The 22096-nt window shown below is 36.3% G+C and overlaps 1 protein-coding gene across 1 annotated transcript in view; it reads right to left on the bottom strand.

The window, feature by feature from the left end:
* Gpr158 (G protein-coupled receptor 158) overlaps positions 1-22096 on the bottom strand; it is a 412097-nt gene that overhangs the window by 372738 nt on the left and 17263 nt on the right. The window contains exon 2 of the mRNA XM_005386897.1: positions 4344-4449. Coding sequence (XP_005386954.1) covers positions 4344-4449 — 106 coding nt within the window. The remainder of the gene's footprint in view (positions 1-4343; positions 4450-22096) is intronic.

Raw genomic sequence — 22096 nt, forward strand, 5'->3', positions numbered from 1 at the left:
AAAGTGTTTGTTTCTGAGCTTAAGACTGCCTAAAAGTTGTACTTTACAAAAAGATAAATGTTCTAAACGTGCTGACCTACTCTGTGTTAACAAGTACTCAGTAGTGTCTAAGAAGAAATTTTCAAAAAATATATAAGCCATTCCTTCAAACTAAAATTGATTTTTCAACAAGCCATGGGAAAGTATTTTAAAGTGAGCATATTGAAAGTGTGTATTTGAAAATATATCCGGTGTTATATAGATTTAATTGCCAAAAACTATAAATAGTCACAGAGCTTTACATGTCAAACTTGAAAATTGATTTCTCCCATGTTTAAATACTCTATCTGAGAAGATTCAGTTTATTTTTAACGTATTTCTTTAAAACAACTAAATATCCAGTCAATTCATTTGCAGGGGCCAATTAACATTAGGTAAGATGAAAAACTGCTGGCTGTATTTCCACAGAAACCTTGCAAAACTGGTAGAGAGAAATCAAAAATAAACAATATAATTTAGCAAACACAGTGAACAGTTCATTCCTTCAGTTTGCACTGATACATCCTTGTGAGGCATCTTTTTCAGTTATGACAGTTATTACAACGAAGTATAGAATAAACTGAAATTTAGAGATCTAAGCAGTAAACTAGTACTTTTAAACTGATATTTCATTTCAAAAGTGATGACACATAGTTGATCACTGCATTCTCATTAAAAATTTTGCAGAATTATGGATCAATTCTACTTTTTCATTAAAATAAAATTATGTTTTATAAAGTTACGTGATTTATATTTTAAATATTGTTTTATCAACTTTATTAAGTTTCAGATTAAGAATAGAGTATAAAAGTATAACAAAAGTTCATACATTCTAAATTTTAAGTGTACATATATTAAAGCATTTCTAATGGAAGATAATTTTAAAATTTCAAGATTGTTGTCCTAATATTTCCTACTTCAAATAATAATTTTTTCTCTTCTCTTTTTTTTTTTAACTTTTATTTTACAGAAAAAGAGACAAAAAACAAAAAGACCAGAAAAACCTAAAATTCCAAAACAATATGATAGGAAGGTAACAATTATCAACATTGCATATTGTTATATTTTAATTAGTTACTGACAGTATGAGATATCAGCATCAAATAATAATTTTAAAAATGTTTTTCAAAACAATTCCCTAGCAGATGACTTTGCTTATATGAAATAAACATTGATATGAGAACAGGGTAAGAGTTAGGTGGATACTAAAATCATGACCAAACCCATCTTGCAGTTATCTAGATCAGCTATGAAGACTTCCAGATAGCACTCCAATCCAGTTCAGAATGCCAGTACAGATTTTGTTTTGTGTTCATAAAATACTTAGCAACCACCCAGACCTGTGCTAGCCTAAACTCATTAAGAAATTACTTTCCTCAGAAACCAATGCCTTTGTAAAACGCTGCTGAGGCTTTTGTCACTGATTCCACACCACTTCTCTATTTCTAACAGCACATCTGCTGTCCTGACTTAACATACCCAGGAGGCTAAAATGTCAACCCTCCAGACAGAATGTAGAAGCAAAACATTTGCCTCACTTAAGACTTTGAAATGTTTAAATTCCTCTACTATTTATAGGAGAAGAATGTTAAACATGAGCAAAATGTACAACTCACTGTAAATCATTGTTGGTGCCACTATTTCTAATAGTGTAGATATTCATAAAGCAGAATCCTACATCCTAAAAATATGAATCATGTTGGCTACTTTCTAAAATACACAACTTACACAGTGATAATCTGAGTTTATAACACAAGATTAGAGGAAAAGAAAAAGGAAAGCCAGAGAAGATAAAAAATACACCAAGAAAGAGACATTTCTTTCCATTTTCCCAAGTAGCAAAAATGTCAAGAGAAACCAGCTTCTAATCTCTGAGTTCACAGCAGTCCACAGAAGGAATTAAAAACCTATTTCTAGTACCTAGACTGAAGATGTGCTATTGAGCCATTGTAGGTACGTAGAGTCACCAGCAGCAACTACAGGACCTTAGAGAACAAATGAAGAAAATATGATGGGTTCCATGACAGCCATGTACAAGCTTACCTGTCCCACCAAGAACTTAAGTGCCCAGCCTAAAACACAAACTTTCCCTACTGTCAACTCTAATAAGCAGACAGAAAAACGAATTTGGATCCTAAATCTAAAATGTGCATTCTATGGGTCCAGTGTTTTTTATATTTTTTGACCAATAAACCTCCTTCTATAAGCTTCAAATGAAATTCACTGAACTGTCAACTGCCTTGCATGATGGGCTTGTCCAGTTTTTCCAATGGGAAATGAATAAATATAACGCTCCAATGTATAATCATGAAAGTTATATATTTCAACTTGATCTTTGTTACTCAGAATAGGATGATACTTTATCTTGAAACAATTTAGTTTATTTAAAACTTTTAATGAAACACAAAACCCAAAAAAATCAATGTTTCTGATACCATGACAGTGAAGAAATGGAGAAAGAGGTTCTTGCACTGTGACTATCTACTCAAATAAATACCAAGAGGTTCCTGCAAGTGATCATCTAGTCAAGTACATACATGTGTAATAAAGACAGAAAACTGCATAGATTATTTATTACAAGTAAGCAGCAACTATAGCAAACTGAAAAGTAACTATCTCTTTGTTTCTAAACAGATTGCTCTTTGAACCATCCAGGAGCACTGCTGAAACAAGGCTGTACCAAAACGAGCACACACAGATCAATATCCACAACATGACACCCATGCAGAAAGACGTCCACTCTGGCTACAAGACAATGGTAAGTGGCTATATGCCCTTGACATGGAGATAACAATCAGACTAAGGACATCCCACTAAATTAGTGATTAAAATTGATGCTTTAGAAATGTCAGAATCATCCCAAGGGAAGTAGAGGTTCAGAAATGTGCAAAATCATTAGAACAAACAGGAAAAGAAAACAAAAAAGTTTTAACTTTTATGCGTTAACAAGGCAGAAACACTCACATATATCATTTGGTCCCAATTGGCAGGAGTAAGGGTAGGATGACAGCTGTGGAAGGTTGGCTATGCTGTGGTGCATAGAGATACAAAAGGAAATGTAAAATGTGTGGGTTACTAAGGAAGTTCCAAGGCTATTGCAGGGATATATGATGGAGAAGTGTAATAGATATAGGATGATTCAGGAGATTATGGAGGCCTCTGGAGGGGTTGAAGACAGGACAGTTGAAAAGTATTCTGGTGAAGCACACAAGAGTGGGTAAAGGTATAATGGAGGGTTCAAGGGATGTGGGGGGCAGTGGAAGGTTAGTTGGGGATATGGGAGGTTGGTGGTATAGGGTTGTATGTGAAAGGGTATGTATACTAGGGAGTGCAGGTGGTGAGCATGTAACAGACATGTAAACACACATGTGTATATATGTGTTCTTGTACACATGTGTGTACTTTTCTGTTAATGTAATAACAGCACAGATGAGTGCTTAATTTTAAATTGCTTTTGATTTGTAAAATCAAAGCAAATCATACTATATGCAGTATGTAACACTGCCATTTGCAAGTGTCAAAAATTCAAATTAAGCATGTTAATTAATATATTTGCTGAAATATTCTATTTCAAATAAATCAAGCTGACTTTCCTCACAAAATCATGAAACCAATATTGGAATCATTCAAGTATTTACAATTAGAAACCTTATTGTACATTTGTTCCATAGCCATTTTGAGGTCAAAGGGACAGATTAGTAAATGTGGAGTCTTTAGCATGGCACCACATTTCTTCTTAGAAACTATTAAAAACAAGTGATAGTCTTATTTCCAGGAGGATTATTTCTCTTTCTTATCAACAAGAATCTCATTAAATCAAGGATAGGTGAGAATTAAAAATTGGAAAAACACACACAAACACATACAATTCCTTTCCAAGTCTCTACACATAGTTTTCTCCTTGCTTTCAAAATTTCCCTGCCTTATCTTCTTTATTTCTTTTAGCAGATGATAGTATGTCTAAATAAATACCACTGACATTTCAATAAGCATGATATTCCATTAAAACATGCATAATTTGGCTGATCCTCCTGGGACCACTTTCTTACTGCATGCATATTTTAAATGCCCAGCCCATTTTGAAGAATGAAGTCAGATTTGAACTAAAGTCAAACTTCTTACTTTTGGCCTACTCCTAAGAGAGTAATTAAAAATGAATAGTCATTCTGCATAAATTTTCTTTTCTCTACTTCATTTAGTTCAGTCAGCAGCATTGATATCTGCATTATTTTCTCTTGTTCACTTACTCATATAAATGCAGCCTATACAAGAGTAATACATTTCTGAGCTTCTGATTTCAGAGGATTTTATTTTCACAGTCTTACCTCTGAATTGTTAAGGTGGCATTTGTGTGTTCCTGAAAACCAGCCATCACTTGAACATTGGTCAATGTCCACTTTCTGAAGATTTATATCAACTTTCATGACACCCCTAAAAGTGAAAAGATAAAAAGAACAAATTGAAATTTTACAGTTTCTAACTCTATTCAATCTCGGAAATCAGATAAACCAGCAAAAAGAATATACTAAAATAGTCCACTTATATTTAACTAAATTGTACCAAGTGAAGATATAGAATAGAACAAAATTAGCAAGAAACAGTTTTTCATAGGTCCCAAAAACCGATTTGTATTGTCCACTGTTTTCAGCTACTCATACAATGCCTCACACATAGTAAGTGCTCAGTAAATATTTATTGCCTGAGGGAAGTCCCAACAATATTGCTTTGGACATGGTAGAAAATTTAACTCTAAAACAATACTTGGCCTTAAAACCACTTTTATTAAAAAAAAATCACAACTGAGCCATGATCTCTTTTCTTTCAACTTCTATTTCCTATTGTAGAGCTGTGAATAAGGAAGTGGGAGGAGGACAATATCAAAACATAAGCTTCTTTTTCCTTTGATCCTTTATCATCATAACTTTATACTTGCTTTGGATCTCTCTGTGTCCCATACCATGCCAGAAATTTACATCATCTATTGAAATGATGATTAGCATTCTTTTCTTTTAAATATCCAAATAAAATGACTGCGTATCACTTAACCATTTGAGGAGTCGCTAAGAAAGAGCACTCCCAAACTTAGAGCCAAAAGCTATATTGCCAAGAAAGGTTCAAATTCACCTAAAATTCCTTCACTTTATCTAGTTTCTTATGTGTCCCTAAAATCACTTCTGTTTTTCAGCACCACCGGCACCTCCAGCCCCACAAGCAGCGGCAGCAGCAGAAGCAGCAGCAATCTGTCCAAAGCTGATTTGTCACACTTGGACTTCATTGAAATAACTATTTTATGTCTGGGTCCCTGAAACCTGAAGCTTTATAATGCAGATTTTTGCAAACTTAAGAAAAGTATAAACACCCTACTATCCACAAAGTAAAACATCCTTTCAAGTTAGATATTTCCAACATAAACTATTTTCGTTATGACATTAGCTAAATACATAAAATATAAAAGAAGACCCAAATTCCTCATGTTAGCTCATATCCCTCACCACAAAGTCCAACAAATTACAAAATAAATGCAAACAATATTATTAAACTAGCAAAAAGGAAAATACTAAGTTAAGAAAATCAATGATCATGCTTTACCAATATTGAATCACCTTTCAAAGCTGGAATATAGTATTTCTATTTTGTAACATCTTATAATTCTTTACTCTCACCTCTTTCATCCTTTAAAATACTGTGAAATCTTTCAACAGAAAGGCTTAATGTCATTTGGGTTTCACTTGGGGTAAACAAATCACACTTTTTTCCTGTGTTCTTTTTTAAACTCTGACAATATACTATACTATCTAGTGCGAGGTCTCTCCAAATAAACACAGAAAACTGAGATACTAAACCTCTTGCCAGTGTTTAGTTATCCAGATAACCAAGAATATACTTAAAGTGTCCCCCAAAATCTTATTACTGAAGGCTTTCTCTCTAGTATAATGGTCAGAGTAGTGATGATTATAAGACTACTAACTTCATCCAGTGGATGAGGTTCACAACTGCTAGGCTCCAGTTAGAGGAAGTAGGTCATGGTGCATATCTTTAAAGTGTAAATCGGGTCTCTGTCCCTTCCCCTGTGGATTTCTCCATTCTCTGTTTCCTGACTGACATGAGGTAAGCAGCTTTGCCTCACCATGCCCTTTCATGTGAACGTTCTGCTTTACTTCAGGCCCACAGCAATAGAACCAGTCAAGTGTAGCCTGAAATCGTAAGCCAAAATAAATCTGTCTTCCTTTGATTTGGTTATGTCAAGTATTTTGTCCCAGCAACAGAAAGCTAGTTGACCCACATTAATTTTTCAGATGATCATTAAAATAAAAGCCCAAAACTTATAATAAAAAATGTACAAATCCCTCAGAATAACATAAACCAGTTTGCAAAACACTACTGTGTAGACCAAAATGTCACAACATACAAGTTCTTGTGATAAATAAATGGATTCCCAAGTAACCTAATGCTTTAACTCAGCTCACTCCTTTGCTCTTTCAACAAATATTTATTATTTGGGTATGAGTATATTCAATGTAAATTATTCTATGGAGTACACAAAGGTGAATTACATAGGTCCTGTCCCTGAGCATCACCAAAAAGTACAAAATATTTTTAAAGGTATAAAGATTTCTAAAGGAGAACGGAAGCTAAATTCATTGAGAAATTCATTCATTCACTTTTGGGGAATATAAAAGCTATCATTTGGAGTCAAGGAATGATTCAATAAACATCTGATGACTTGTTGACTGTTTTCACCACTTGGATTTTCACAGAGATATATTCCATGAAATCACTGATGATTCCAAAAATCATTTAAACCTATTTCAAATTTTACCTTATGCCCTTCAGAAAATAACATATTCCTTATTCAGTAAGTATTTATTGAGTGCCGATAATGAGCCAGAATTGTTTGTTAATTTTGAAATGCATTAGTAAGGAGAAGAAAAATCCTGCATTTGTAGAGCTTAATTCTAATGTGAGTTAGAAAATAAACAAACACTATAATAAATAAGTAAAAGTGATTATGTTATCAACACTATACTATATGCTACAAAGAAAAAAGTGATATAGGGATGGGAAGAGGATGGGTTACATTTGTTCTGAATAGTTGGCCAGAAAAATCCTTACTGAGGTGAGATTTCTAACTTACCATACTGTTGCATAGATAATTACAGCACTATACATTCACACTCTCAATCACCAGTGTAAAAATTTCCCACTGGACTGCTACTGTCCACCACAGTTTGATAGTCTTCCTTTGACTGTCTTATTTATAAAGCATTTCTAGGTAGCAAACTAATTATTCTCTTTGTATCATGACTGTAATAATGAAGTCAAGTTTTTTTCAACTATCCTTAGTACTAGCAGAGTTTAGTCTCAAAATAATGGAAATCACAACACCTTCCAGTTTACTCAGGAACATCGGCTACTTTAGGATTACAGGAGACTGAAATTATTCTATTCCCCTTCTGGAGAAAACTAGCTTCAAAAGCAGATTTCTTAATCCCTTAATTCTAACTTCATATATGGAAACCAGAGTCACCACACACTTAGCTTGTGAAGCACTCCAGACTTGTACAAAATCACCAGAAGTAATGAGCCATGCTTTTGCCAGCTGGGAAATCAGCGCTGACTCATCTTCATTAGCACCTTGTCTTGGCGCTCAGAGACCTACAAAACCCTGGGGGAGGCACTGCAGACTTGGTGAGGGGGGAGGTTCAGGGGATTAAGTGAGCAGAAAATGTTCCCTTCATGGTAAAAGATAATATGCTGAAGGAAACACAGAAACCTAAACACCTGCAGTCCCCCATGTGCAGACATCGGCAAAGGCCAACCAGAGGCTCTGGCCCCCTACACCCGGCATCCCCTGAGCAGGAGCCTCTAGGGCGGAAGTACTGTCCCTACATCCGGTGAGCAGGCACTGCTGGGAAGTCCCAAGAGTGAGGAAGTGGCTTCTGTTTTGAGGCTTCAGTATACAATAGCAAAGGTTTAAAGGAGGCTGGTAAGTAGTCTCCTGAGAATAGAAAATAGCAAATAATATACCCCAAATGCCTAAATGTTCAGCTGCTCTGCAGAATAGCATATACTATCTTTATTTGTCCATCAGAGGCTTGAACCACAGCAAGCCCAAACTGGATACATCCTTAGTGATTCATCTGATGTTCTTTATGAACACCAGAGGAGGTCAGGACAATTGTCAAATGCCTTAATTTAGACTCCTTGCATGTTTCTTGTATCTTGACTCTTCTCCATTTCTGTGAGCATTGCCACAATTCAGACCTTCATATCTCAAGGGGCTAATTGTTTTTAATAAAAGCTGTTTGATTGTGTAAGACATTTCTCCAGGAAAGGATAATGGTTTATAGCTTCTAAAGTTTATAAGACTTAGGATCCTTCTTTCAGAAGCAAATTCAGAATTATTAGTACACACATTGAAGGGAAAATTGAAAATTTTAAATAAAAACCTACCCAAGATGCCTGCCCAGGCCAAGCAGATATGTCCAGCAGGCCCAATAACAGAACACTTCTCCCTTTATGTAAACTCCTGTTTTTGCTGCCTTTGTTAGTTTCCTTTGTAACTAATGACCTTGCAATGTAACTTCAAATATAACGGGACACTTCTTTCTTTGTGTAACTCATACCTGTTTAACTAATGGCCTTGTAATGTAATTTGAGATATGTAAAATTCTTCAGCACACCATGATGATCAGCAATGTGAGAAAATTAATAAAGACAGAATATCAGAGAAGTGGGGCCATTGCTATGACAATGCCCGATCATGTGGTTCAAGAGCCTTTGAAAATGGCTTGTGCGAAGAGTTTGGAAAAGTTGGGAATGACATCTGAAAGAGTAGAGCTGAAATGCCTTAGGCTGGTCTGTACAGAAGATTCTAGTCTGAGCTCAAAAGACCAGAAAATCCATAAAGACCAGTCTTGAAAGCTTTCTGCTGAGAAGAAGGATTGCATTAGTTGTTGGACTCCAGATGACATGTCTAATGGCTTGGTAGAAGGTTTGTCTGCATTTTGGTCATGTCCAGAGACTTTATCTGAGACTACTGCTGCTAGTACTGCTGCTGCTTGCTGCTTGTTGCCTTCTACCAGACATGCCATGAACTGTTTCTGCTCTATGATGCCCCTCTGCCATGCTATCCTTCCTTAAAGCCAACTGACTGTGGAATGAAATCTCCACAAATTGTGAGCTGAAATAAAATTTTCCTCCTCTAACTTGTGGGTATCAGGTATTTTGTCAGCAAAGGGAAGTAAGACAACTACCATTTTACTTTCCATCTATATGAATATGATTATTCAAGTATCTCATATATGTGCAATCATACAGTATTTGTCTCTTTGTAACTATTTATTTCACTTAGTACAATATCCTCAAGGTTTATCCATGCTGTACCATGTATGAGAATTACCTTTTTAGGACTCCGTAATATTCTATTGTATTATATATACCATATTTTATTTACCTGTGCATCTATGAGTGTACACTAGGTTGTTTCCATCTTCTGGCTATTGTAAGTAATGTTGTTATGGAATGGCTTACATTTTTTTAGTAGAATTTAGCAGAAATATAAAAAAGTAGGACTAGTGAGTTTGAAAATAAAGCTCTTTCTCATCCTCATTCTCTCCTAGACAAGATTCCCAAAGTATGCACTGACACCAGAACAAAGAACTACCACTGGATGGAGCTATGAAACTCTTTTAAGATCTAAAAAAGATCTAAGGTACTGCTTCACAGAACATTTCAGCTAAGCAAATGTTTTCCTAATGTTCTTATGGGTATGCCTCCTAGACCTTCCCTGTTAAACAGTGGGGATTCTAAAATTCTTAAGGCACAGTAGCCACAAAGCCAAGAATTTTTCTTAAAAATACCACCTGTCTCAAATAAAAATGTGTGTGTGGATTCTTTCCCATACAGTGAAGTCAAGTAAGCTTCTTAGAAAACTCATAACACTTTTCATTCAGTGACACTGACAGTAAAAGGAAAGAAGGCAGTACACAATTCTAAAATACACGTCCTGACTTCTATGGCAAAGAAGCAAGCTCACCAAGTTACTCAGTTGCAAACACAGGTAGTTTCTTCGGGAAAAGGAAGGATAACTCAGAGGATAGATTCAAAACCACAAAGGGCCAAGACTTTCAGAGAAGTACTCCTAAGGAGCAGGACTGGGTCCTAAGGAAAGAATTGGTGAAAATGTTTAATTGGATTTCAGAATTACTAGGGACTGAAAATTGCTGTTTATATGCTCTTTCTTGCTTTTTGAATTGAAGAGCTATCCTAACCATTCTGTACCTTTACCACAATTATATGTTTAGTCTGAAGGAGGAGAGAGGGAATAAATAATATTTTTACAGGTCTTAAGAGGTATTATACTCACAAAACCATTCACACTGACTGTTATACTCATCTGGACCCCCTTTACATGACTCAATTCTAACTTCAGTACAATACCACAATACAATGAGACTCAAGGGTGGGGAGATACCTGCTTGAGAAGTGGTAAGTACATTTTGTATGAAATATTTAGTTTTAAAAAATCTTGTTGTTGATGAATTTAGGCCAGCTACTCTGAGATTGTCTTCCTATGAGAAAGAAAGCCTACGATACCAGACGGACTGACTTTGCGAAGAGATTGCCAAGCAGCGTTCACACTTCCTCCAACTATACCAAATGTCAAATACAGTTGTCAAATATATGGGTAACTTCATCTTAGCAGTGGATCCTCTAGCTCCAGCCATCTAAGGTGATATTACACACAACAATAGCAAACCACCCAGCCAAGCCCTCCCACATTTTTGACCCATGCAATTATAAGAAAAATAAAATGCTTCACTTATGCATTAGGTTGCACAATAATTTCTTATATAGAAATAGGCAATTGGCATACCTAACCTAAATGTTACAATTAATACATCTAAGTTGTTGGACACATTTGGAACTTATCACCCATAAGGTACTTTATTAGGCCATTCATAGAATATTGGCCAAATATTAATCAAAATTAATCAAATTATATTGTAAAGGGAATTGCAACTTCCAACAGATTAGTATCATTCTGTCTTTTATATATAATGTATTAAATTGTGAATTGAGTTTCTTAAAAGGATAGCTTGAATATATTTTGTATGTTTGATAAATTACCTATAGGGTGAAAAATATTTGAATTATGACAGTGAAAACACTACACATAAAAACTTTATGGAAAATATTAATGAAATACAAGGGAATTTGTTGCTTTAAGTACTGTATATTCATCAAGAACAAGATTTTTTAAAACTAACACTTCATTCAAGAAAGTAGAAGTGAGGAAACAATGGAGAAAATACAAATACTCAAAATAATTTATAACGAAAAGGCAAAAACCAGTGAAAAAAGGCAAACATGTCAAACAAATAAGTCAGTTTAACAAAGTACTTGGTTTTAAAAGTGTAACAAAATAGTGGTAATACTGAATTATAGCACAAACAATAAATACCCATAAGTCCAGACACACATAAATAAATGATTAAATAAATGATGAATGCAAGAATAGGTAATCTAAACAAATAGAGAAATATTCCATGTGCATAAAAGTGATAAAATAATAAAAATGTCAATTCTCATCAATTTAAGCCATAATTTAATATACAATAAAAATTATAAATGATTTTTAGAAACTTAATAGATTACTGAAGTGTAAGAGGAATAATAAAAATCAGCTTCAAGAAGAAGAGAAGGAGAATTTACCCAGACACATATTAACACATACTACCAACCATGGTGGACGTGTGAAGACGTGGACCAAAAAAGAAGACAAACATGGATAGAAGGCATGTATGATAAAAGACAACAGTTTTGAGTGCCTGGTTCACTAAGCAGGCAAGAATAATAACTGAATCCATGTGCACTGTGCACTGGTAGATTCAAGATGTGTAAGATCTGCAAGAATAAAGCTGTGAAGTTAATAGCTGATAGCATAAGAGAATGTTTTGTGACAATATATTGAAAAATTTTATAAACACAAAAGTATAAACCATAAGGCAAAGTTTTAAACAAGTAACAGAAATATTTTAAGGCTCAGTTCAAGGAAGAACATTATGGACAAAATTAACTGAAAGATAACATATTGAACAATTTTTCAATGCCAAAATTGATGAAGAAATATCTCAAATAGACTAAGATCTGTTACAACCTAGCAAAACTGTAGGAACTATAACAGGAACTGTGGGAACTTTCCATGTGCAAATGGCATGAACAAGTAAATTATAGAAAAGTAAACTCAGTGGGCCTATGAGCACATAAAGAGATGCTTAAGGTCATTAGTAATCAAAGAAATGAAAATAAAAATAATAGATATAATTTCACATTTCATTATGCTGACAGATAATTAGCTAAGATCTTAAATTAGCAAACTTAGCAAAAAATTAAAATGGGGAGAGTGGGAATATAAGGCTGCAGAAACCTTGCTCCTGGGTATGTAAAATGATGCAACCTGTCTAGAAAGCAGTCTTATGATATTTAATAAAATTACATTTACCTTTCTCTATGACCCAGAAGTCCTGCTCTTGAGTTTCAAAAATATTCTCAAAAATATTCTCATGCCCAAAAGGGGGCATATAATCATACTGTACAGCAGTAGAGAAATTTACTAGTTGTAGATGTAGCATATATAGATGCTATATATGTAAAATATTGAGTGTATGTATGACTTTTGTCTAGATGCTCCCTCAAATCCTCATGCAGTCATGGAATGGGAAGCTTTCTATAGGTGGCTGGATCTAGAGTGTGTGGTGTTGGGGTCAAGGGTGTATGATTACTAAATCCATCCACTGGTTTGACACAGTTCTGACTAGGATTAAGGGTGTTTATGTTGCACCCTAAGGGAAATAGCCTGCATAAAATATAAAGGCAGAAAGAGGGCTAATGCACTCTCACCTGACCACTTGCTATGGACTATTCCTCCTCAGAGATGCCCCTCAGCCATGCTACCCTGCCTTGGAGTCAGCTGACTATGGACTGAAACTTCTGCAAACTGTTAGCCAAATAACCCTTTTCTTCTTTAACTTTGGGTGTCAGGTATTTTGTCTCAGCAATGAGCAAAGTAACTAAGACAGAATTTGGTATTGGAGAAGTAGGATCATTGCTGTGACTGTACCTGACCATGAGGTTTAAGAGCCTTTGGAACTGGTTTGTAGGAAGAGTTTGGAAGGGTTGAGATACCAGCTGAAAAAGTAGCCCTGGAATGCCTTAAGCTATACTTGATGGGAGATTCTGTTCAGAGCTCAGAAGACCAGAATGTTGATAGAAATGCTACAGGTAAAGACCAGGCTTAGGAGGTTTCTGCTAGGAAGGATTGTGTTGGCTGCTGGACTCTAGAACATGAGTATTATACCTTGGTAGAAAGTTTGTCTGCATTTTGTCCATAGACTTTGTCTGACACTGAGGTTAAGGACAGGGGATTAATTAATGGTGCAGAAGAAAGTTCAAGGTAGTCTAAATTTGAGGAAGAGGCACGGCTACTATTGGTGACTTTTAGCCAGATCTATGTTGAGAATCAAAAAATAAGAGCCAAGCAGAATGATTCAAAGCATTGTGAGTTTGGCCAGAAAGGAAGCTCAAGTAAAGCTGTGGACTGCAAAGATGGAACAGTGGAGAAACTGGTCACTAAAAAGACTAGCAAGAAAAAGCCAAGTATTTCAGAAGACAACAGAAAAGATGCCCTGATGACAACACGAGAACCAGTAGGACTCCAGCCTTTGCAGTTTCAGAGTTACAAAGGTGAAAGACTTTGCTTTGAGAAGAGGGCCCCAGAGTACCATGTTCCAGAATGGCAGCAGCCTAGAGAATTTGTTCCTCAGGACTAGGTTCACAGGGCTTATTGATCCAGGCACTCAACCTCTAAGCCTGGCTACTGTTCCAGCTGGAGGCAGACCCCTGCATCATCTACACATTGCTGGTTTTAGGTACGTGCAGCATGCAAGAGGGAGTAGAGTCCACCCAAGAGAGAAGCCATGGGAGCTACAATCACCAACACTCCCTTCAGGGCAGAGCCACACAAACCTGTGGAACTTACATCTTGCCACAAATTGCCTCAGATGCTTGACATGGAAATATAGGATTGACTGTTTGCAATGCTAGATTTTGGACTTGTTTTGATCCCGTTCCTTTGCATCCCTCTATTTGTACCTTTTGGAATGTAAATTTTTATCTTGTGCCATTGAATGTTGGAAGTGTTTAACTTTCTTTCCATTTGCACAGGAACTTACAGCTAAGAATTTGGCTTAAATCTCAAACGAAACTTTGGACATGAGTGAGTGTTTGGAGCATCAGGGCTGTGACTTGATGTTCCCCCAAACCCTTATTATGCATTCATGGAAGTGTTTTTCATAGGTGGTTGGATCTAGAGTATGTGGTCCTGGGGTCAAGAGTGTGTTATTATGAATCAGTCTGCTGATAGGTTTGACATAGTTCTGGGCTAAGATCAAGGGTGTGAGTGCTACACCCACCCTAAGGCAGGGAGCCTGCATAAAATATAAGGGCAGAAAGAGGGCTAATGTGCTTTTACCTGGCTGCTCGCTCTGGACTATTCTATTCTGCAATGCCCCTCTGCCATGCCACTCTTCCTTAGAGCCAGCTGACTACGGACTGAAACTTCTACACACTGTGAGCCAAATAAACCTTTTCTTCTTTAACTTTGGGTGTCAGGTATTTTGTCCCAGCAATGAAAAAGTGAATAACTAAGACACTGAGTTTAAAAATTGAGCTGTGTCAAGAAAAAGTAAGAAACATAATGATACAAGCAATTAATTAAAATTATTTGCCCATGAAGAATGTGTGCTCAGAAGCATATACTTCAAACATTAGTTGGAAATGAGGTGAGATCACAGAAAAGAGGAAACAAAATGGACGGTAATTTCCTTTACTATACAACTGTAGAAGATTCTAAATTATATTTAAATGACATTAAATTTTAGTAAAAGCCATCTTCAAATACCTTCCTCACTTTGGGACCCGCCATCTTGAGAAAATACTGCTCACAAAAACGCCAAATATCTCTGTCATTCAGCTCAAGCCCATAACTATGGAAATTTCAATTCTTTGAACTGAACAGAATGGGAAGTTAAGACACCAGAAAAGATTTGAAAGCCAAAGATTAAAAAGATAACACCAACAATAAACCAATATTTCATTAATCTATAATACTTTCTAGTCATAAAGAGTTTTCCAGAAACAACCTCAGAAGTACACAGTACCTCCATTTTATAGATAGAGTTCCCAAGGTTAAATGACTTATCTAAAATATGCAAGTCTAAATATCAGCTAAGGAACTCAAAGCTATTTACTTGAAGTCTATTACTTAGTCCTTGTACTACAGCTAGTCAATTATGTTTGGCAGAAATAATTTCAATAGAAACCTGCCAGAATACTTAGTAAATTAACAAATTTTATAAACACACTTTATATATAGAGGAGGGCATAGAGACCTATTACATGTAACACTGTATGCTAGGTGGTGGTATATATACAAAGCACAGGATATCATGCTTTAAAAGGTAATAGTATAATCTGGGTATGGTGGTACACACTTTTAATCCTAGCTACTGGGGAGGTTGAGGCAGAACAATTGCAATTTAGATACTAACCTGGGTAAATTATGGAGAAGCTGTCTCAAAATAAAAAATACAGGTTTGAGGATGGAGTAGTAGAGCACTTACCTATCATTTGTGAAACTCTGGACTCTAATACCTAATATTACCAAGAAAAGGTTTACTGGGGAGGAAAAAAAGAGTAAAGATACAGTTTAATCATCCACATGAAATCCACTGACACTGATTATGCCAGTAACAATATTAGGTATGAAATGTGGCAAATAATTTGAGATTAAGGGAGTTTAGTCAGCTCAATAACCACTACTAATTAGTACTAGTTCTTTGTATTCTTTTCAACCTTCTGATAATGTCATTTGTGTCATGACTAGAGGATTTAGGTATAGATCAATCCAATACATATACAGATGGAGATCTCTTGAGGGTTTGTTTTATAAGAGGAAGTTGTGCACAGATCTAACAGTAATTAGTAGTAGCCCAAAAGGATAAAATAGAAGACATGAGAAAATTATTATTCCGCGGTATTTACAATTAACACCTAAAAGAGCTGCCTGCAAAACAAGAAGTGACCTGCTTTCCTATACCATATTCCCTAAGCAGTTCCAAGACAGATGGGCTCTGTTGGGTTCAGAAGCTAATTCAAGTGAGAACAGGTTTGAACCTACCTAATCTGACAATTTGTAGAAGCCACCATGTACGGGAAATGTTAAGTTGTTCTTGCTACCAGTAACATGCTGCACAGTTCTGACGCTTCCCTCTCCTGTACATCTCAGCTCTAATACATGTGTGCGCACACACACACACACACACACACACACACACACACCAGCTTTTTACATAGGACAAAAGAGTATTCTGAAAACAGTGCTAATACTAATATGAGATGAACACAGTGTAATTTTGATTATTCTTTTATGAAAGCCTTTGAATACACTCATTTCTTTAGGTGACAATTAATTTTTGAAGCCTGTTTTCCTATTCTATTACAGTTACAACACACCAATTAGAATTTCAAATTCTTCCACTTCTAAGAACAACCTTTGCTAACACTAAATCAAAAGTAGGAAAAATAACCTCTAATATTCACCAAAGATACACAGTTGTCATTAATTTAGTATAAAAGAAAGAGAAAAATCAATTAAAACAATATTTATTAATCTCAGTCAATAATAAAGTGTGTGACTAATGAATGCATTAAGGCACATTATAAACCTTGCTCTTAACAATTAATGATACAGGGCTGGGGATTTAGCTCAATGGCAAAAGCACCTGCCTGGCAAGTGCAAGGTCATGAGCTCGATTCCTGGTACCGGAAGAAAAGCAAAAAAAAAAAAAAAGAAAAGAAAAAAAACAATCTCAACAATTAGTGATACCATGTAGTAAACACTATATTTTAAATTGCCACAATCATCTAGTATTTTCCAATTTCCAAAAAACAGTTAATATACATTACTTCATTTTATCTTCACTACACTACCAGGTATAAAATACCAGGTTGTCTGATAGCTTAAAAGAACTACATAAAAATAATGTCAAAGTAGCTAACTGACATCCAGAGAATATGGAGAAAGATAGCATTTATATTGTTATCTCAGTCTGTAAAAGTCCAAGTGAAAATACAAAGCCCACGTACTCCAAAAGTTGCTTTTTCTGCCAACCATATCTTCATGAATTCCTAAATAGGATTATACAAAACCAAGGTAGCAGTGATATAACCTTATTTGCTATCTTACAATTTAGTAAGAACTAATTAAATAAATATAAATTTTTTAAATCAAAGGATTAATTTTTTGTAAACTTGAATACATGTACACAATATGTACACAACATGTACCAATAGCGCTACAGAAGTATTTCGAGTGAATTTTGAGATGTAAAACAAGCAGGATGTAATACACATTATTTTACAATAAAAAATACACATGCTAGATGTTAATAGTGATCATCTCTGAGGATTAATATTATGAGTAATTAGATTTTTTTTCTTCTGGTAGATCATGAGTTTCTTTAATTTCTTTTTATAGTAAGATAAAGTTATGATCTAAAACTAGAGAATAATTTTGTCCCTTAAACATTCTTTAAAGTATGAGATTCCATGCTCTTCAAAACCATTACTTTTCAGTGCTTTATTCTCATCTTTAATCACCTCTGTCTTAAGACAGAATATGTGAGGATCTGTATTTGGCTCATCTTCCATCTGTTCAAGGGTATTTGATACAGGTCAGGGCAAGAAAGCAAATGATTGTTTCTAAAATTTAAAAGCTAACCATCTGAATCTCAACAACCTGATTAGAAATATTTTTAGCATGCTTTGATAAAGCAGACAACGTTGTAATCATCAGTGGCGGTAGAACTTACTTTGTCATCTTGTCAGGCTTCATCCAAACTCTCAACGGGACCAAAGTGAACCACAGCCCTAGGATGGTGCTGACTTAATATTAACATTGATATGACTGTAGACTATCTGATCCTAAGTATTGTTTGCCCATTGATAACTGAACACAATTTCATTGTAAACACTTATTTTTCCCTCATTGCTGGAGGGTGACTCCCTGTGCAGCCTTAAGATTCACTTTGCCTCTTGTATTTATACAAAATAATTAACTTTAGTTATATAAGTGTATCATTACCAAATGGCATTCTGCTCATTTAGAAAGCCAAATTTAAGGAGTATTTTAGCAGCCTTTTTTTTTTGCTGTACCATTATGTAATAATAATAAATTATCTTCCTAAAATACTGCCCCAAATTAATTGGAGTCTATTTTCCAACCATATAACTACCCATAGTTTCAGTCATGATTTGATATTATAGTAACACGTAAGACCTGATATCCTCTAAAATATCTAGGAGAATTTGACATCAATATGTTTTAAAGCAAGAAAATGTTCTCTTCCCCCACACCACTCTGTAGCAGACATATTCAGAGAAGCTTGCCAAAACTTTACATAGTACATACATCTTCCATCTGTCTGGCTCTTTGTTCTAGGAAGTCTTTTTGAAAATCAGGTCAAGACTTTCTTGAGAAGGTTTGTACATTTTATGTGGCAAAAATAATTTATTTTATTTAGAAAGAGAACTAATAAATATAAAATGAAGTAAGGTCAATCACGATGAGCCATCTACCCTCCATCCACAAATACAATGTTTGTATTTTAGGACAAATATGGTAACACTCTTTCAAAGTTAAATGTAGCACATCTTTTGAAATTGCTAAGGTTTGGAGTTTGATAATAGATGATTGTCCCTCTGGAAAAAAATATATTTTGAGACTGCTACTTTTGCAGAGGAAGCTGGCAGATGTTTTATTTGTTTGGTTCTTCACTGCAATAATTTTGAGCTACAATTTATTTTAAAACACATGTACAGTGTTCTTCATAGTACCTTTTCAGATATGAACTTTTCTGAATGAGCTGTGACAATACCTTGTTACAGAACCAAGTGCAAAGAGGTCATTTCTATTGACTTGGACAATTCAAATAATCCTATGAAAGAAAGCATACTTCTCTCATTTTATAGATGAAGAAAATAAGGTACAGAGAAGTTTCATAATGTATCCAAAATCATACTTTTCGGGATGGCAAGGGGAAAAAATGAGAACATAGCATATTCTTCCAGAGAAAATGTATGTTTGCTATGAACACTGGAATCTGTTTTTTTTTTAAGAATATAATGGTTGCCACATATGTTGAGATTTCCTGATGATTTAATTAAATGTGCCATTCATGTGACTATTTGTTATATCTAAGCAAAGATCTATCTTTAATGTTACTAATGTCTTTCATTAGGTACACTTCTCTCTCATGTTCTTTTTCTGCCTCTCTGCCTCTCTGTCTCTGTCTCTGTCTCTATCTCTGTCTGTCTGTCTGTCTCTCTCTCTCCTATGTCTTTCTCTCTATTCATCCTCATATAGATCTTAAAGTAAAATTATACCACTGATCATCTATACAAGTTTTAAATTCTGAATAACATTTTTCTACATGTTAATACTATATGTGAAGTTAGCCATTCATGGTAATTTTTCAGAACAAGATGTATAGCTTATATCCATAAAACTTCTGATCCAGAAATAGTAATACAAAATAAAGCCAGTAAAAAAATTTTCCTTTTGGATTTTATTGTGGAGGAGGGGGCTGTTGTAGTTTTTGTTGGTGGTGATTTTTGTTTGTTTTGAGACATGGTCTTGCTATGCAGTTCAGGCTGATTTTCGTTTGTTTTGAGACATGGCTAATTTTTGTTTGTTTTGAGACATGGTCTTGCTATGCAGTTCAGGCTGATTTTCGTTTGTTTTGAGACATGGCTAATTTTTGTTTGTTTTGAGACATGGTCCTGCTATGCAGTTCAGGCTGTGCAGCCCAGGTTGGCCTGAAACTTGTGGTCATCTTCAAGAGGAGTTGTATTAGGTGGAAGGGACTTGACTGAGAGCCATGAGAATTCTTCAGCCAATTCCTCTTCTAAATCTTATGGGTGAGCAGGAGCATTGTCCTTGGTGAGAAGAACCTTGAGTGGTAAACCTTTGTCCTCTAGATATTTCTTAACAGCAGGACAGAAAGCCTCCCTGATCCACATAAGAAAAAGAACTCTGGTTATGCAGGTTTTTGCATTAGATCTCCACAAGATCTCTAGTCTATTCTTCATTACTTTATCTTTTATGAACACTCTAGTGGTCTCAGAGTGATATATCAAGAGAGGCTTTATCTTGAGGTTACCTCTCACATTGGCACATAACAATAAGGTTAGCCTATCCTTCATAGGTCTGTGGGCTGGCATTTTCTTCTCTGCCTCAGTACTGTTCTCCTGGGCATTTTTTTCCTAAAAAAGGTCCTTTTATCATAGTTAAAAATTTGGGTGAGCAAAAGCCATTTCTCTATGTCATCATTTTGAAGTGGCCCTTTTATTAGCACTGGCTGCTTTGCCATGCCTACTTACATTATGAATCCCAGTTCTCACTTTAAAATTTTGAAACCATCCCTTAAAGACACAAAATATTTCACCATTATCACTCATTGATGGATTAACCTTTGTAAGATCTGCATTTACAACCCTAGCTCTTTCAACAATTATAGACTCAGATAGGCTATAACCTGCCATTGGACTTTTATTTGCCCATACTAATAATAGCCTTTTTAGTACAGGCACCCGGGAGGTGAGCTGCCTGTGCCCAGAAAGCTGCATGGCAGGGAGCACCGGCCTTTGGGCCACCCCCTAGCCACGCGGGTGCCTGGGAGGCAGGCAGCTGGCACCTGGGAAGCCACATGGTGGCACGTGCTGGCGCACGCCAACCCTCAAGCCAGCCAACACTACACCGTCAAGAACTATCATGGCACAGGGAAGCAATGACACAATTGGCCCACCATGCACTGGCCGTGGAGGCCCCTCTGGGGATGTCCGTTAATCATCCCTACATGAAGAAATCCCTGGGATTACATGCCACACAACGGGTCACTCTTGCCCCTGCCACTGAGAACCAGAAAGGTCCAGAGTCAGCAGAGGAGCAGCTGCTGAACAATGACTCGGAGAACATGAGAATACAGACTATACCTGAAGACTTAGAGTTCTAGTTGACCGGGGTCATGAGAGCCGTTTGGAAGGTGGAAACCAGGAGGACCTTGCACAATACATGGGGAGACCCCCCCTGGAAGCCATTCTTCCCCTGACAATACATGCTGCAGTGGAGGAGCATGTGGGTCTCCGGACAGGTCTGCACTGAGACTCCTGCTGCCTGTGCTGATGGCTGGGGAAAGGACACTAAGTGGTTGTGGGGTCCCAATGCACTGGGAGGCTGGAGAGAAAAACCTACAAAAAATGGCTTTCACCCCAGATGGCTCACATGAGATGTTAGTAAGAATTGGCTCTTCAGTATTCTATAGCCATGACGAGGAGGAGGCCAAGGAGAAAAAACAAAGAGACTGAGAAAAATCAGCTGCTTTTGCTGCAGCACTAAGAGAAGCACACCTTAAGTCTGATTCTCGGGGCCCCAAGAAGAACTCAATGACTACATTTATCTGCTACCACTGTTAAAAGCCAGGCCACCTCAAGAGGAACTGCCCTAAGAAGACCCCTGGGCCATGCCCTGAATGTAAAGGTGACCACTGGAGATTGGTCTGCCCTCTGAAGCAGAGGCCCCAGAGCTCAAACCGATCCTACCAGTTAGTCCAGCAGGAGTGAGGGGGCCCAGGGCACACTCTGCCTTCTCCCTCTGGCCAGACTCTCATCTCCATGGAGGAGCCCAGGGTACTCATGACTATAGAGGAAAAAGAAAACAGCCTGTTGCTAGACACAGGTGCAAGTCTCTTGGTCCTTCTTTTCAATACTGGCCTTCCTTCCAGCCATCACACTTCAGTGAAAGGAGTCACTGGTGTGGAGGTAATCTGCTATTTTTCATAACCCTTAGTCTGTAAGTACTTGTTAGATCTTTCTTGCATATCTCTGTCTTCCTAAGAAACCACTTTGAAGATACCACCATGTATTTCAGCAGCCACTGATATTTTCCTACTAATCT

This window comes from Chinchilla lanigera, unplaced genomic scaffold (genome assembly GCF_000276665.1).
Source record: "Chinchilla lanigera isolate Chin_1 unplaced genomic scaffold, ChiLan1.0 scaffold00028, whole genome shotgun sequence".
In the NCBI taxonomy this organism is placed as follows: Eukaryota; Metazoa; Chordata; class Mammalia; order Rodentia; family Chinchillidae; genus Chinchilla; species Chinchilla lanigera.